Genomic DNA, 14647 nt, shown 5'->3' with positions numbered 1-14647 from the left:
GTGCGTGTTCCCTTGATTTCCCCTCCAGAATCAGGTCCTTGGTCATACTGGCTTTGAGTGCAAGGTGCTTGCTACAAAACCATTCAACAGACAATCCATCTCACTCCTATACAGCCCTCACCATCAACTGAGATTCTGTCAATAAATGAATCACCTTTAATTTCCGCTTTATATTCAATTGTTTCCCAAGCTGAGTTATTCCTCGTGTTCCTTCTGCATCAAAACATCCCTCCCAACTACTCTGGCTTTAAGAACCTGAACCTAAATTCTTTCCACATTGTATATTGTGTATTATAATAATACTAATAATAATATCTTCATCCCACAATCCTCATTAGGTGTGGAACACTGGATCCTGTGAGTTTGTCCGGACGTTGAATGGACACAAGCGAGGCATAGCGTGCCTGCAGTACCGGGACAGGCTGGTGGTCAGTGGCTCCTCGGACAACACAATAAGGTAAGTCTCATGTTAACGCGGGCGTTGTTTGTGAGCTATAGTTCCTACTACATCAGCAAGCTGTCTACGTGAGGAACATTGATTCCATTAACCTCCATCTACAGGCTGCCAGCACAGCCTACAACCATCAGGCTCCTGAACCAACATGGATAACTTCACTCACCACAACACTGAACCGATCCTAAAACCTCCAGACTCACTTTCAAGGACTCTACAGCTCGTGTTCTCAGTATTATTAATTTCTATTTGCACAGTTTGTCTTCTGTACATTCGTTGTATTCGTTGGAATTTCTTTCATAAATTCCATTGTGTTTCTTTATTTTCCTGCGAATGCCCACAAGAAAATGAATCTCAAGGTAGTGTATGGTGATGCATACATACTTTGATAGCATCCATAGATAAAACTTTATGTATTTTTGACAGAAATGCCATTATTTAAAAGGGACATGTGACTTTTAATCAACACCTCTCTCAGTCCTGGGACATCTTAAAGTATTGGCGATGTGAAAATCAGATGTTTTCAAAAATGCTAAATGAGGGATAAGTATGTCAGGCACAGCACCAACATTTCTTTTCATAGTAACCATGACAGCTATCACATCCCACTAAAGGTACAGGAAGGGGTCTTGATTTAGTCTCTTCCAAAGCTTGATATTTCCAAATGTTTAGCATTCCCAGAAGCTGCGGATGGGTTGCACAAATGACAACTGCAGCCAAATTTTGGGGAGTCCTCTGAGGTTTTCTTCCAAAGAAATCCTTGGTCTTTTCCCTTTGTTTATTTGACAGCAATTTAAGAACTTTTAACCTTTAACACATCTTCAAGATTCAAGCCAAATCTGACCTCAGGAGCTGACCCAAAGGTTAGGCATGGGTCAGCTTTAAAAACGGGACGGTTAGTGTAGTTAATATGGCAGCACGTTACATAGTGAACTGCGCAATGCTTTCCAGCAGCTAGTTGTGAGATACGGGTTCAATTCCCTCCACTGTGTGCCTTCTGTAAAGGGTTTGTACCGTCTTCACGTGACTGCGTGGGTTTCCTCCGGACATTCCGGTTTACTCCCACATTCCGAAGACAGAGTTAGTATGTTTGGGCATGCCATGTTGGCGCTGGAAGATGGCCACACTTCCGGGCTGCCCCAGCATAATCTTCGCTGATTTGACTTGATGCAAAACAACCCCTTTCACTATGTTTCGAAGTTTTTATGTGCATGTGACAAATAAAACTCACCTTTATCTTTAATCTTTACCACTCGTGGAAGAGCGGGTGAGATGGGACAGTGTCTCCATGTTTTCATTATAAATCTAGATCCAGTGCCCTGCTTTCAGTGATGACCTCTGCCGCTGTCTGTGTGGAGTTTGCCCATTCTCCCTGTGACCATGAGCAGTTTCCCTTTCTGTTTGGGCGTTGCAGTTGGCAAATCCACTGCTTCACAACTTCAGCGGCCCAGGTTCAATACTGATCTCCGGCGGAGTCTGCACGTTTGCCTTTTGACCATGTGGGTATCGCTAGGATGTCCTGGTTCTTCTCCCCCCCCCCCCCCCCCCCACATCCCCAATGACACACAGGTGGGTAGGTAATTACCACTATAAATTGCCCCCAGTGTGCAGATTGGTGGTGGAGGAGGGGGGAGGTGGTTAATGAGAATGTGGGTAGCAGTGAGTATTATAGCACTGCACAGGCCCTTCAGCCCTCAATATGGGGCCAACCTTTTAATCTACTGTATCTGTCTCTACCACCACCCCTGGCAAGATGTTCCATGAACCCATCACTGTCTCTAACTTTTTTTTTTCCCCTATACTTTCCTACAGTTACTTTAAAGTTGTGCCCTTTTCCCGCCCTGGAGAAAGTCTCTGGCTGTCCACTTGATCTATGCCTCTTATCACCTTGTTCCCCTCTATCAAGTCACCTCTCATCTTCCCTCACTTTAAATAGAAAACACCTAGTTCACTCAACCTTTCCTCATTAGACATGCTCTCGAATACATTACAATTAGTGAAGGAACATTACCTGTGCTTCAGAACAGACTAGATGGGCGAAATGGGTAGACTCCTGTTGGATGTGAACATTAGGTCCTGTCATTTGTTCAAGCGTGACTGGACATGAGATTCAAGTTTTAACCTTCTCTTTTATCCCCCACCACCCGATCGCTGCTGCAGGCTGTGGGACATTGAGTGCGGTGCTTGTCTGCGGGTCCTGGAGGGGCACGAGGAGCTGGTGCGATGTATCCGCTTTGACAACAAACGGATAGTTAGTGGGGCCTATGATGGGTAAGCAAAACATCCCAAAGACCTTCATTGCCATCAAACTCTTTTTAAATGTGCTTACAATTATAATGTAGTATGCAAAGTGACTAAAGTGACCAGCAGTGTAGCATAATCACCAAATAATGTGATATTGGCAAGTGTTGGCTGGGGTACTTGCTGGCTTCTCCACACACCAAGCCCCTCATGGCAGAGGCTGGTCTGGAAGCTACAATCACATGGGTCACAGGGTGAGATAGTCAGTTAGATGCAAATTGGCTTCATGTTAAAAAAACAGAGTGGTAGTGGAGTAACGCACAGAAAATGCTGATGGAAGTCAGCAGGTCAGGCATTATCTATGGAGAGGAATAAACAGTCAAAGTTTTGGGTCGAGATCCTTCATTGGGACAGGAAAGGAAGCAATTCTGTCTGGGTAGCCTCTAACCTGATGGCATTGACATCAATTTCTCCAGCTTGCAGCCCCTTACTTTTTCCATTCCTCATTCTGGTTCCCTTCCTCCTTCCCTCTGATTCTCCTCCTCCTTCAGTGCTTTACCTCTTCCACCTGTCACCTCCCTGCCTCTAACCACCCACCTTCCCCCTCACCTATCACCTGCCAGCTTGTATTCCTTCCCCTCACCTTATTCTTCCTTCTCCTGCCTTCCTTTCCAGTCCTGATGAAGCGTCTCAGCCTGAAATGTCAACTGTTTATTCCTCTCCATAGATGCTGCCTGCTGAGTTCCTCCAGCATTTTGTGTGTGTTGTTCTGGATTTCCAGCATCTGCAGAGTCTCCTGTGTTCATGGTGTTGGAGGGTTGTTTTTCAGATTGGAGGTCTGTAACACAAGGATTGGTCCTGGGTGCCATATTATTTGTCAACTGTATTACTGATCAGGTTGAGAATGAGGGTGATAAGAGTAATAAGTTTGTGAATGACTCCAAATCCGCTGGTGTAGTGGATTGTGAAGAAGGTTGTCTGTGATTACAGCAGGATCTAGATCATCTGGGAAAGAGGGCCAAGGGCTGGCAGATGAAGTTTAACTCTGACAAGTGCAAAGTGTTACATTTTAGGATGACAGGACTTGTGTGGCAGGGCCCTGGAGTGTGTTGTAAATCAGATACCTACAGAGTGTTAGATCTTTGGGAAGACGAGCCTTGGATGGCAGGAATATTTCTGAGCATACAGTCGAACCAGATGGAAATGGGAGAGTGGAAGACCAGAGCCTTAGAATAGAGGAATGTTCACGGAGATGAGGAATTTCTTTAGCCAGTGAGTGGTGAATCTGTGGAATTCTTTGCCACAGGCAGCTGTGGAGGCCACGCCTTTATGTATACTTAAGGCATAGGTTGATAGATTCTTGATTGGTCAGAGCATGAAGGGTTACTGGGTGAAGGCAGGAGATTGGGGCTGAGAGGGAAATGGATCAGCCACGATGAAATGGCAGAGTAGACTTAATGGGCCAAATGACTAATTCTGCTCCTATATCTTCTGGTCTTACGGTTTTATGACATGTATATTGGCCAAAGGGAAATGAGAGGGAGGGAAGGTTTTGGGAAGGAATTCCTGAGCCCAGACATCTGAAAGGATGGCAAACACAAAGTACACTGCAGATGCTGTGGTCAAATCAACACATACAAACAAGCTGGAGGAACTCAACAGGTCGGGCAGCATCCGTGGAAACGAGCAGTCAGTGTTTCGGGCCAAGACCCTTTGTCGGGACTGAAGGAGGAGGGGGCAGGGGCCCTATAAAGAAGGTGGGGGGAGGGTGGGAAGGAGAAGGCTGTTTTTTCTTTCCTCTGATTGGTTTTTCACCTGGCACCTACCAGCCTTCTCCTCCCCCACCCCCACCTTCTTTATAGGGCCCCTGCTCCCTCCTCCTTCAGGCTTTGAAAGGGTAGCAGTCTTGGCAAAGGGTTAGGAATTAGAGGTGAGCAAGAGGCCAGATTTGGAGGAGCGGCGAAACCTCTCAGGAGGAGATTATAGCAGTAAGGAAGGTTGAGGTTGTGGAGGAATATGACCACATGATCATTTTAAAATCAAGGCACTGACCAGACAAGAAGGCAGCTCGAATGAATGTAAGAACAGCCTGATGGGTGAGGGGGCATTGGTCAGCAGAGATTAGCATTAGTTCTCATTTATGTGGCAGGTTTCAGGATGTGAGTGGACCCAAGGTAGTGGATAGCTTGTATGGTTTCCACCCAGGCAGCTCTTCTGTTCTGGAGCGGGTTGCCACAGCTGGCTGTGCCTCTGTGTGTGAGATTGTTGGCTGTATGGAGTGTTTCAGCCAGGCCTGTTGGAGTTCAGACTCAGTTCACCCAGGCCTACTCCCAGAACCCAGAAGTGATGTACTGACTGTTTATTCTGTAAATATAATTCCTTTTTTTTCCTTTCTTCAAAGCAAAATTAAGGTCTGGGACCTGGTGGCAGCCTTGGATCCCCGATCGCCTGCTGGGACCCTTTGCCTGCGGACTCTAGTGGTAAGAAGCCAACGTTCCGCTGAGCAGCAGTCGTTCTCTTGAACCCGTTGATCTCCAAAGCCACCTTCCTCCAGCTAGGTTCCTGTTAAAAAACCAGTCCAATGGACTGCGCACCGATTAAGAGGAAAGAAACCAGATTATTCCTTGCTAGATCCTTCCCCTTGGATGTGGGTATTTTCAGACACCACCTCAATTTGTGATCTTCTCTCAACAAAGAGCTTTAGCAAACCAGATAGAGAATTTTGTCCCCTTCTCAAAAGAAGGATACTCCAAGGGAACCATCGTGTCACTCTAGTTGAATAAGAGGTTGTACCATCTGAAGTGACCAGAGGCAAGGTTATTGGAATATATTGTTGTCAGGGAATTAACAGGGTAGTTGTTAACGTTTTGCTTTGGAGCATCCGGAAGTAACCTCGTAGTGGTTTATTGAGTTGTACACAATTGAAAGGGGGTCTTCAGCTGGAGTTCAGGAATGAGTGCCCATCTACAGCCGTCCTACACAAATTCCACTTCACTCTCCCCACATTTCCACCAATACTCCGCTAGATCCTACCACTTCTACACGCATTACAGACAGTGTACTACAGCCAATCAACAACCAACTCACACATCTTAGACGTGGGAGGAAACTGGAGAACCAGGGAGAGATTAAGATTAGCTTTGTTTGTCCTGCGCACATCAAAACATTCAGTAAAATGCACTAACGACCAACACAATCCGAGGAAATGCTAGAGACAACCTGAAAGTGTCATCACGCTTCCAGTGCCAAACGTAGCATGGCCACACTAACACACTAACCCAAACCTGTATGTTATTGCTTAAGTAGGAATCAGATCTTGTGTGCATAGAGCCCTATTACTGTTCCAGTTACAACACAGTTACAGGCCCTTCTGGCTCAACGAGCCCGTGTTGCCTACCGACATGGGTGTAGCCTACCAACCCCATATGTCTTTGGACCATGGGAGGATACTGGAGCACCGGAAGAAACCCATGCAGTCACAGAGAGAACATACAAACTCCTTGCAGACAGCTGATCGCTGGCATTGTAAAGCGTTGCGCTAATCAGTACACTGCTGTGGTGGAATATGACCCCTGATCACTGGTGTTGTAAAGCATTACAGTAACCGATACCCTACAGCAGTGAGAATTAACCCCTGATCACTGGTGTTGTAAAGCATTACAGTAACCGATACCCTACAGCAGTGAGAATTAACCCCGATCACTGGTGTTGTAAAGCATTACAGTAACCGATACCCTACAGCAGTGAGAATTAACCCCTGATCACTGGTGTTGTAAAGCATTACAGTAACCGATACCTTACAGCAGTGGGAATTAACCCCTGATCACTGGTGTTGTAAAGCATTACAGTAACCGATACCCTACAGCAGTGGGAATTAACCCCTGATCACTGGTGTTGTAAAGCATTACAGTAACCGATACCCTACAGCAGTGGGAATTAACCCCTGATCACTGGTGTTGTAAAGCATTACAGTAACCGATACCCTACAGCAGTGGGAATTAACCCCTGATCACTGGTGTTGTAAAGCATTACAGTAACCGATACCCTACAGCAGTGGGAATTAACCCCTGATCACTGGTGTTGTAAAGCATTACAGTAACCGATACCCTACAGCAGTGGGAATTAACCCCTGATCACTGGTGTTGTAAAGCATTACAGTAACCGATACCCTACAGCAGTGGGAATTAACCCCTGATCACTGGTGTTGTAAAGCATTACAGTAACCGATACCCTACAGCAGTGGGAATTAACCCCTGATCACTGGTGTTGTAAAGCATTACAGTAACCGATACCCTACAGCAGTGGGAATTAACCCCTGATCACTGGTGTTGTAAAGCATTACAGTAACCGATACCCTACAGCAGTGGGAATTAACCCCTGATCACTGGTGTTGTAAAGCATTACAGTAACCGATACCCTACAGCAGTGGGAATTAACCCCTGATCACTGGTGTTGTAAAGCATTACAGTAACCGATACCCTACAGCAGTGGGAATTAACCCCTGATCACTGGTGTTGTAAAGCATTACAGTAACCGATACCCTTCAGCAGTGGGAATTAACCCCTGATCACTGGTGTTGTAAAGCATTACAGTAACCGATACCCTTCAGCAGTGAGAATTAACCCCTGATCACTGGTGTTGTAAAGCATTACAGTAACCGATACCCTTCAGCAGTGAGAATTAACCCCTGATCACTGGTGTTGTAAAGCATTACAGTAACCGATACCCTACAGCAGTGGGAATTAACCCCTGATCACTGGTGTTGTAAAGCATTACAGTAACCGATACCCTACAGCATTGGGAATTAACCCCTGATCACTGGTGTTGTAAAGCATTACAATAACCGATACCCTTCAGCAATGAGAATTAACCCCTGATCACTGGTGTTGTAAAGCATTACAGTAACTGATACACTACAGCATTGGGAATTAACCCCTGATCACTGGTGTTGTAAAGCATTACAATAACCGATACCCTTCAGCAATGAGAATTAACCCCTGATCACTGGTGTTGTAAAGCATTACAGTAACTGATACACTACAGCATTGGGAATTAACCCCTGATCACTGGTGTTGTAAAGCATTACAATAACCGATACCCTTCAGCAATGAGAATTAACCCCTGATCACTGGTGTTGTAAAGCATTACAGTAACTGATACACTACAGCAGTGGGAATTAACCCCTGATCACTGTGTTGTAAAGCATTACAGTAACTGATACCCTACAGCAGTGGGAATTAACCCCTGATCACTGGTGTTGTAAAGCATTACAATAACCGATACCCTACAGCAGTGGGAATTAACCCCTTGTCACCGGAGTTGTAACATTAAAATAACCAATACCCTACAGCAGTGGGAATTAACCCCTTGTCACCGGAGTTGTAACATTAAAATAACCGATACCCTACAGCAGTGGGAATTAACCCCTTGTCACTGGAGTTGTAACATTAAAATAACCGATACCCTACAGTGGTTCCTCATTGCTGGAGTTGTAAAGTGTTGCACTAATTAGTACGCTGTGGCAGTGGGAATTGACCCCTGATCCCCAGTACAGTAAGACATTACGCTAACCCTTAGGTTAGCCCACACACAGCACAGTCAGAGGGAGAGCCTGCACACTTCGTGTGAACCCAGGGATCTGCAACTGCACAGCTATCTCACCCGTTTGACTGCTGGGAAACCATAGTTGGATGATCATGGACTTTCTACCCAGAAGGTGCAGATGTTTGGTCTGTTCAGGTTCTCTGATAGAACAGATGGGGAGGATGTTGCTCGAAACTGAACAAGCCTTGGATTTATTTAGTCTTTGTGTAATCTCTCTCACCATCAGGAGCATTCTGGACGAGTGTTCCGGCTCCAGTTTGATGAGTTCCAGATAGTCAGCAGCTCTCATGATGACACCATCTTGATCTGGGATTTCCTGAACGTGCCCTCAGAGCAGGGCGATGGTTCACAGTCGGCACCTCGTACCTATACCTACGTGTCAAGATAGGTGGGGGCACCTGGCCAGACAGGATCGGTAAGGAATACATTGCTGTCTCTGATAGCATGGAGCCACAGGCAGTGATTCCGTGTTCCAAGTCAGAATTGATCTACTAAGTGAGTAGGTGAGCCACCTCTCCCTACACCCACACCTCGCTGGACCTAGTCTGTAAGCACACGACAGATCGTCAGGACCGGAGGAGCCAAGACCCAAATGCCCTCCTCTAGTGCACTGAACTTCACATGTAGTTAGAAGGTGTAGAAGTTCACCAACCACTTTAATTTAGATCGGAGTCTGTAACCCTTCATAACGAAATGCTACAATTTTAATATGTGTTACATAGCATTGGTCCATCTGCCTCTAAACTTTACCTAACCAATTACCTGTCCAAGTGTCTTTTAAATGTCATAATTATACCTGCCTCACCCACTTACTCTAGCAGCTCATTCCACATACCCACCACCATCTGTGTGGGGAAAAACTTGGCCCCCGAGTCCCATTTAACTATAAAACTCGTGCCCTCTAATTTTAGACTCCCCTAACCTGGGACCTTATCAATGCCCCTCATGATTTTATAAACTATAAGTTAACCCCACTGCCTCCTACACTCCAGTCTGTTCAGTCTCTCCTCTTATCTGGTCCTGGAAACATCCTTGTGAATCTTTTCCGTGTTTTTTCTATCCTAATCACAACTGGGTGACCAGGACTGCGCACAATACTCCTGTGATCTCATCAACATCCTGTACGGTTGTAACATGATGTCCCAACTCCAGTACTCAGAACCCTATCTATTGCGGGCAAGTATGCCAAACACCGCCTTCACCAATTTATCTGTCTGCATCAGCACTTTCGGGGAGCCATGTAACTGTACCCCTTGGGTCTCTGTTCTACAACACACCCCAGGACGCAAGTCCTTCCCTGGTTTAACTTCCCAGAACGCATCCCTTTGCACTTAACTGGGCAAAGAGATGCATTCTGGGAAGTTGTCAACCTGTGTTTCCATCTGTCCTGTCTGCATCCTGTTCAATGTTGAGGCTTTGCAACTTTTCCAAGGTCAATTTGAAGGCAATATTCTTGTCCTCTGGGAATAGGATAGAAAGATATTAAGCAAGGTAACAGAGTGATGGTAGTTAGGGATTTGGAAATTGCCCAATGGTGTCTAGCTCAACATTTCTACCTCCCAGACCCTACTCGGAGGTGTCAGAGTCAGTGCTGCCCCCCCAGTGTTCACTTGGCAGAAGACAACTCATTGTGTTCAACTGTAGATTTCTTCAACATTCATGGACTGAGGGTCTTGAACTACGTTTTTTTTTGCATGACTGCATTTTACTAATATATGTGCTTGCTATCTTAAATGTGCTATTTGTATTTTGTGCTGTGTATCACTGTTGGTACCGGGTTTTGCACCTTGGCCCTGGAATAACACTGTTTCGTTTGGCTGTGTTCATGAAAGGTTGAATGACGATTAAACTTAAAGCATAAACTATTAAGTATTAACATTTCTTTCTTTTCGCTCTCTGTAGATGCTCAAAAGATGTCCAGCTTTTAGGCAGCAACTATACGACAAACCTGAGCCACCCATTCATAAAGCGAAGCGATCACATTTTGAAGGAGCCCACAAGATCAGTGTGACATCAGCTGAGTGAAGCGTGAGAGCGTTTTCGAAAGAGCAGCACCCCCATTCCCACCTGTGTCATGCACATATATCATTGTATCAGTGAACAAAGATTGAACTGGATCCCTGGCTGTCAGAGTAACCCAGCCAAGAAGAGTTAATTTTGTAAATTTATAGTGACTGAGAACTCAAAGGAACTGTAAAGATAAAAATGGAGAATTACTGTAAAGAGAACTGCCCACAGATCCCTGGGAGTCAGTGATTGCTTGTTCTGACATGACCAATTTTATATGTTGCACTTTCTTCTGTGCTAATCCTCAACTCCCACACCACCATCCCCGTCCCCATTCCCACCGTACTTTGACAAAGAACGTCAATGAACGTTCCGGGTGTCAGCGTCGCTCCTTCTGGCCCTGGAGTGAGGTGGGAGGGTGATGAAGGAGAACAGGCATCCTGGTTTCCTTCCAAAGTGATCACACTCCCCCCTCCCATCTCTCTCCCTGCCCTTTCCCAGGGTAAATGCACTCTCAAGCCTCTTGCCTGTAAGGCTGAGGATGAAACTGTGTTGCTTACACCAGGGAACTTGGATTGGAAGAGGCTCTCCCTCCCCCTGGTGACTGGTTTCTTCAATGCAAACAGCATCGTACGTACCCAGCAAGGACACACCTGGAGACGCATTGTCATTGTTACACTGGCTGTGCCCTTTCAGAACTTCTCGTCTTGTACCCGACAGATGTAGAGATTCGGGCCGGATTGGGTACTGATCTGCACCCAACCTCTGTAGTCCCAGGGCACTTAGCACCCCGAGCTCGGTGAGATTGGGGCTTCATCTCGCACCTGAGGCCAGTGCTCTGTCTCTGCTGTAGTATGAACATGCGGCCACTGAGGTTTCCAGCCCGGCAGCCAGGGTCAGACAACAGAGTGACTGCCGGAACCCGGGAAGCCTCACTCGTTCTGGTGAGAGGGCACTGCTAGCATGACCCCATACACACTGGCTACTTAAATGAACAGCCCAAGAAAAATGGCTGGAATGCGGACTCCAGTCGGGAGCCAACACACTGAAAATCAGGCGTACCGATCAAAGACGAGTGTAGGTCAGTCCCCACCAATGACGTTGTATAGTTGTATGCCGTCACCTACCTTCTGAGAGCAGGGTAGGTATAGTGTTGATTGAAAGCAATGTGCAATTTTAGTTAACTTTGTACAGTTTCTGTACTGAATAGCACCTTTTCTTTTGGTTTAGTTTAAGCTGTATCCATTTTTCTTTCATGCATCTGGGCCTGTTGAAGTTGAAACCATGGCATGGTCTTTTGTGGCTTGGGTTCATGTTGTGAGAGAACTGATCTGGTTGCTATTTCTGTGGCTGCTCTCTTTCCTGTAAACCGCTGCAATTTCAACATTGGAGGCTCAGCCCGATTGGACAGCACCTTAATCTGGAAGAATTAGGCTGATGATCTCAGGTCCCATCCTCCACCAACTTCTGGGAAAGGTGGCATTTGAGGTTTACCTCCCCTCTGCCAGGAGATGATGCCAAGCCTGGATTCCATCACCTCTCAAACATCAGTGGTGAGCTGGGTTTGAGAGTCCTGCGGAGAAGCCTAGGATCGTATGCAGTCACTACAGTGGGTCTCAACAGCTACATTGTCAGTGTTCACCTGGCTCCTGGGTGATGGAGGAAATTGTATTTCAGACAGGAGATGAACAAGAGTCAATGCTTCGACACGGTTTTCTTCCATCATCGCTCTGTCCCCACAAGGGTGATGGCTACCACCTCCGCCCCTTGATTGAGCAATGCTTGTGTTTGTTACAAGGGCCAGTCCTCCACGGTCTGCCCCACCACTGCCCTGGTTTTATTTTCATTTTGGGTTTCAAGTTCTCTTTTTGTTACTTGACTGTGGCTTCGGTAGTGAGGTGTGCTATTTTTCTACATTTTTCTTATTTTATTCTGTGGATTATTTATGTGGTCTTTTCAAAAACAAACGATGCATTCTTTGAGAGTTGTGGTTTGTGATTAAATTACAGTTTATCGTTCCCCTGACTTGCAAGGATATCGAATGTCCAAATTTATTTTTTAGACAAGGTTTTCTGCCAGTATCGAGGAGGACAGAGTTTGCTCATTTAGACTACACTACGGTTTAGAGTGATCTGTCCAAACACCTGTCGGTCTTCCCTGCTTTAGAGAGAACAAACCCATTTTCACCATATAACTCATCTTTCAATCCTGGCCCCATTCTCATGAACCTTTTCTGGATTTCCTGTATGTTCCTCATGCCCCCGGGTCTGGGCATGGTGCTACAGTCATGCCACAGGGTTACTTCTGGCTTTTCTACTCCACAGGCCATCCCTGGGTGACAAACAACCTACTTACGGACATCTGCATAGAAGCTAGCTTCCAAAACATTGTTAAACTGAAAAGTCTGACACATGGACATTTCTTTATTCCTAAGAACACCCACTTTCCTCACTCTCTGCACTCCCAGTAATAGTTTTTTCTTACCAGTCTTTTGTGCTTTTGATGCCACTCAGTACACTGCATAGGTGTCGTTTCTGTATCGAGAGATTTTTCTTTATTTTCCAACTTGCAGCAACCAGGCCCATTCATTACCTGGGAACAACCCATTATCCAGTCTGCATTTTCCAAGTTTATGAACGTCTGTTCCCTGTTCCTCTGTTCCTGTAACTTTTACAACAGTGGGCTGCACGTAATTCCCTAAAGAGACCTCCAATGAGATGGGGAAGGCTTGTCACTGTGGAAGCAAGTTCCATCCCACCACTCTGTAGGCAGAGAACTTTCTCCTGAATTATCTTTTGGATTTATTACAGACCTCCCAAAAATGAATGCTCTTGAATTTGGTCTCTTCTACACTTTCAAACTGTTCCTATCATTCTGTGATCATGGAAAGGTATAAAATAGCGCTGAACAATACAGACAACTTTGCTTCCAATGTGCCAACTTTTTAACCTACTCTAACACAATCTACCCCTTCTCTTGCACATAACTCTCCATTTTTCTATCATCCATGTACTTATCTAAGAATCTCTTAAATGCCCCTAATGTATCTGCTTCTATCACCAACCACCCCAGCAATGTGTTCCACGCACCTACCATTGTATCAAAAAAAACTATCTCTGACATGATCCCTATTTCTCCTCCAATCACCTTAAAATGATGTCCTCTGCAGTTACCAGCAAAACTGATTCCTTCATTTGAAACTCTTAAGTAATGTAACTGGGGAACAAAGGTCCATTAACTCACTACAATATTTGCCATTCACATAATTTTAAATATTTCTACATGATATATGTATACTTAGTGTATGGGTTGGTTTTAAATGAATAACTGATCCAATTAAGAGGGTACAATTCTAAACTCCTGAACTATACAAATGATTTTCTAATTCAAATGATGACCACCAACCATCTCCCTTTTAAACAATGGTCAGATAAGCTTGCTACACAGATTTCAGCAAATTGATGCCGTACTTGATATTATGAATATTCTTACTATGGAGGATTTTGGGACTGAAGAAAGACTAGTTTGGGGCAGACTAGATGGGCTGAGTGGCCCATTTCTCTGCTGTACTACTCTCTGTATGGGGAGACAACTCTTGGCTTTTGGGGATTTAAAATCCAAGATAGTTTATTGTCATTCCTCAGTGGCCAAGTGTAAAGGTGAACAAAGTGATTGTAATAAGGGTAATGACACAGTTGTAATGGGGGACTTCAATATGCAAGGGGATTGGGAAAATCAGATTCGCGGCAGGTCGCAAGAGAGAGAATTTGGTGAATGCCAAAGACATGACTTTCTCGAGTAGCTTGTGGACTCGGGGAAAGACTCTTCGATTGTGTGTTGTGTAATAACCCAGATCTTATTAGGGAGCTTAATGTAAAGGAACCCTGAGGAGATCAGAATATGATTGAATTCATTCTACGATTTGCGAGGGCGAAGCTAAGGCTCATGTATCAGTATCACAGTGGAATAAACTGAACTACAGAGGCACAAGAGAGGAGCTTGCCCAGATGGAATGGAGGAGGATACTGGCGGGGTTGACAGCAGAGTAGAAATGGTTGGTTTCTGGGAATAGTTCACAGGGTGCAGGATGGATATGCCCCACAGAAAAAGTGGTTCTCAAATAGCAGGGGTAGGCAACCATGGCTGAGAAATGAAGTTAGGACTCCATACATGCCAAGGAAAGGGCACAAGATAGCAAAAGTGATTGGGAAGCTTTTAAAATCTAACAAAAGGCAACTAAAAAGTTATAAGAAGTGAAAAGATGAATTATGAGGGCAAACTAGCCAATAATATAAAGCAGGATACCAAAATTTTCTTTCAGTTCTATAAAGAGTAAAAGGG

The 14647-nt window shown here is 45.2% G+C and overlaps 1 protein-coding gene across 2 annotated transcripts in view; it reads left to right on the top strand.

Moving 5' to 3' along the window:
- The window catches only part of LOC140736140 (F-box/WD repeat-containing protein 1A), a 45031-nt gene extending 32700 nt beyond the window's left edge, over window positions 1-12331 (top strand). For both annotated transcript variants that reach the window (XM_073061967.1, XM_073061958.1), the window contains 5 exons: window positions 339-457; window positions 2615-2725; window positions 5097-5175; window positions 8526-8714; window positions 10202-12331. In XM_073061967.1, coding sequence (XP_072918068.1) covers window positions 339-457; window positions 2615-2725; window positions 5097-5175; window positions 8526-8687 — 471 coding nt within the window. In that variant the 3' untranslated portion in view covers window positions 8688-8714; window positions 10202-12331. The remainder of the gene's footprint in view (window positions 1-338; window positions 458-2614; window positions 2726-5096; window positions 5176-8525; window positions 8715-10201) is intronic.
- The last annotated feature ends 2316 nt before the right edge of the window (window positions 12332-14647 follow it).

This window comes from Hemitrygon akajei, chromosome 1, assembly GCF_048418815.1.
Source record: "Hemitrygon akajei chromosome 1, sHemAka1.3, whole genome shotgun sequence".
Lineage (NCBI taxonomy): Eukaryota > Metazoa > Chordata > Chondrichthyes > Myliobatiformes > Dasyatidae > Hemitrygon > Hemitrygon akajei.
Note: the sequence above shows the minus strand (reverse complement) of the source record. Positions and strands in the feature narration are given on the sequence as shown.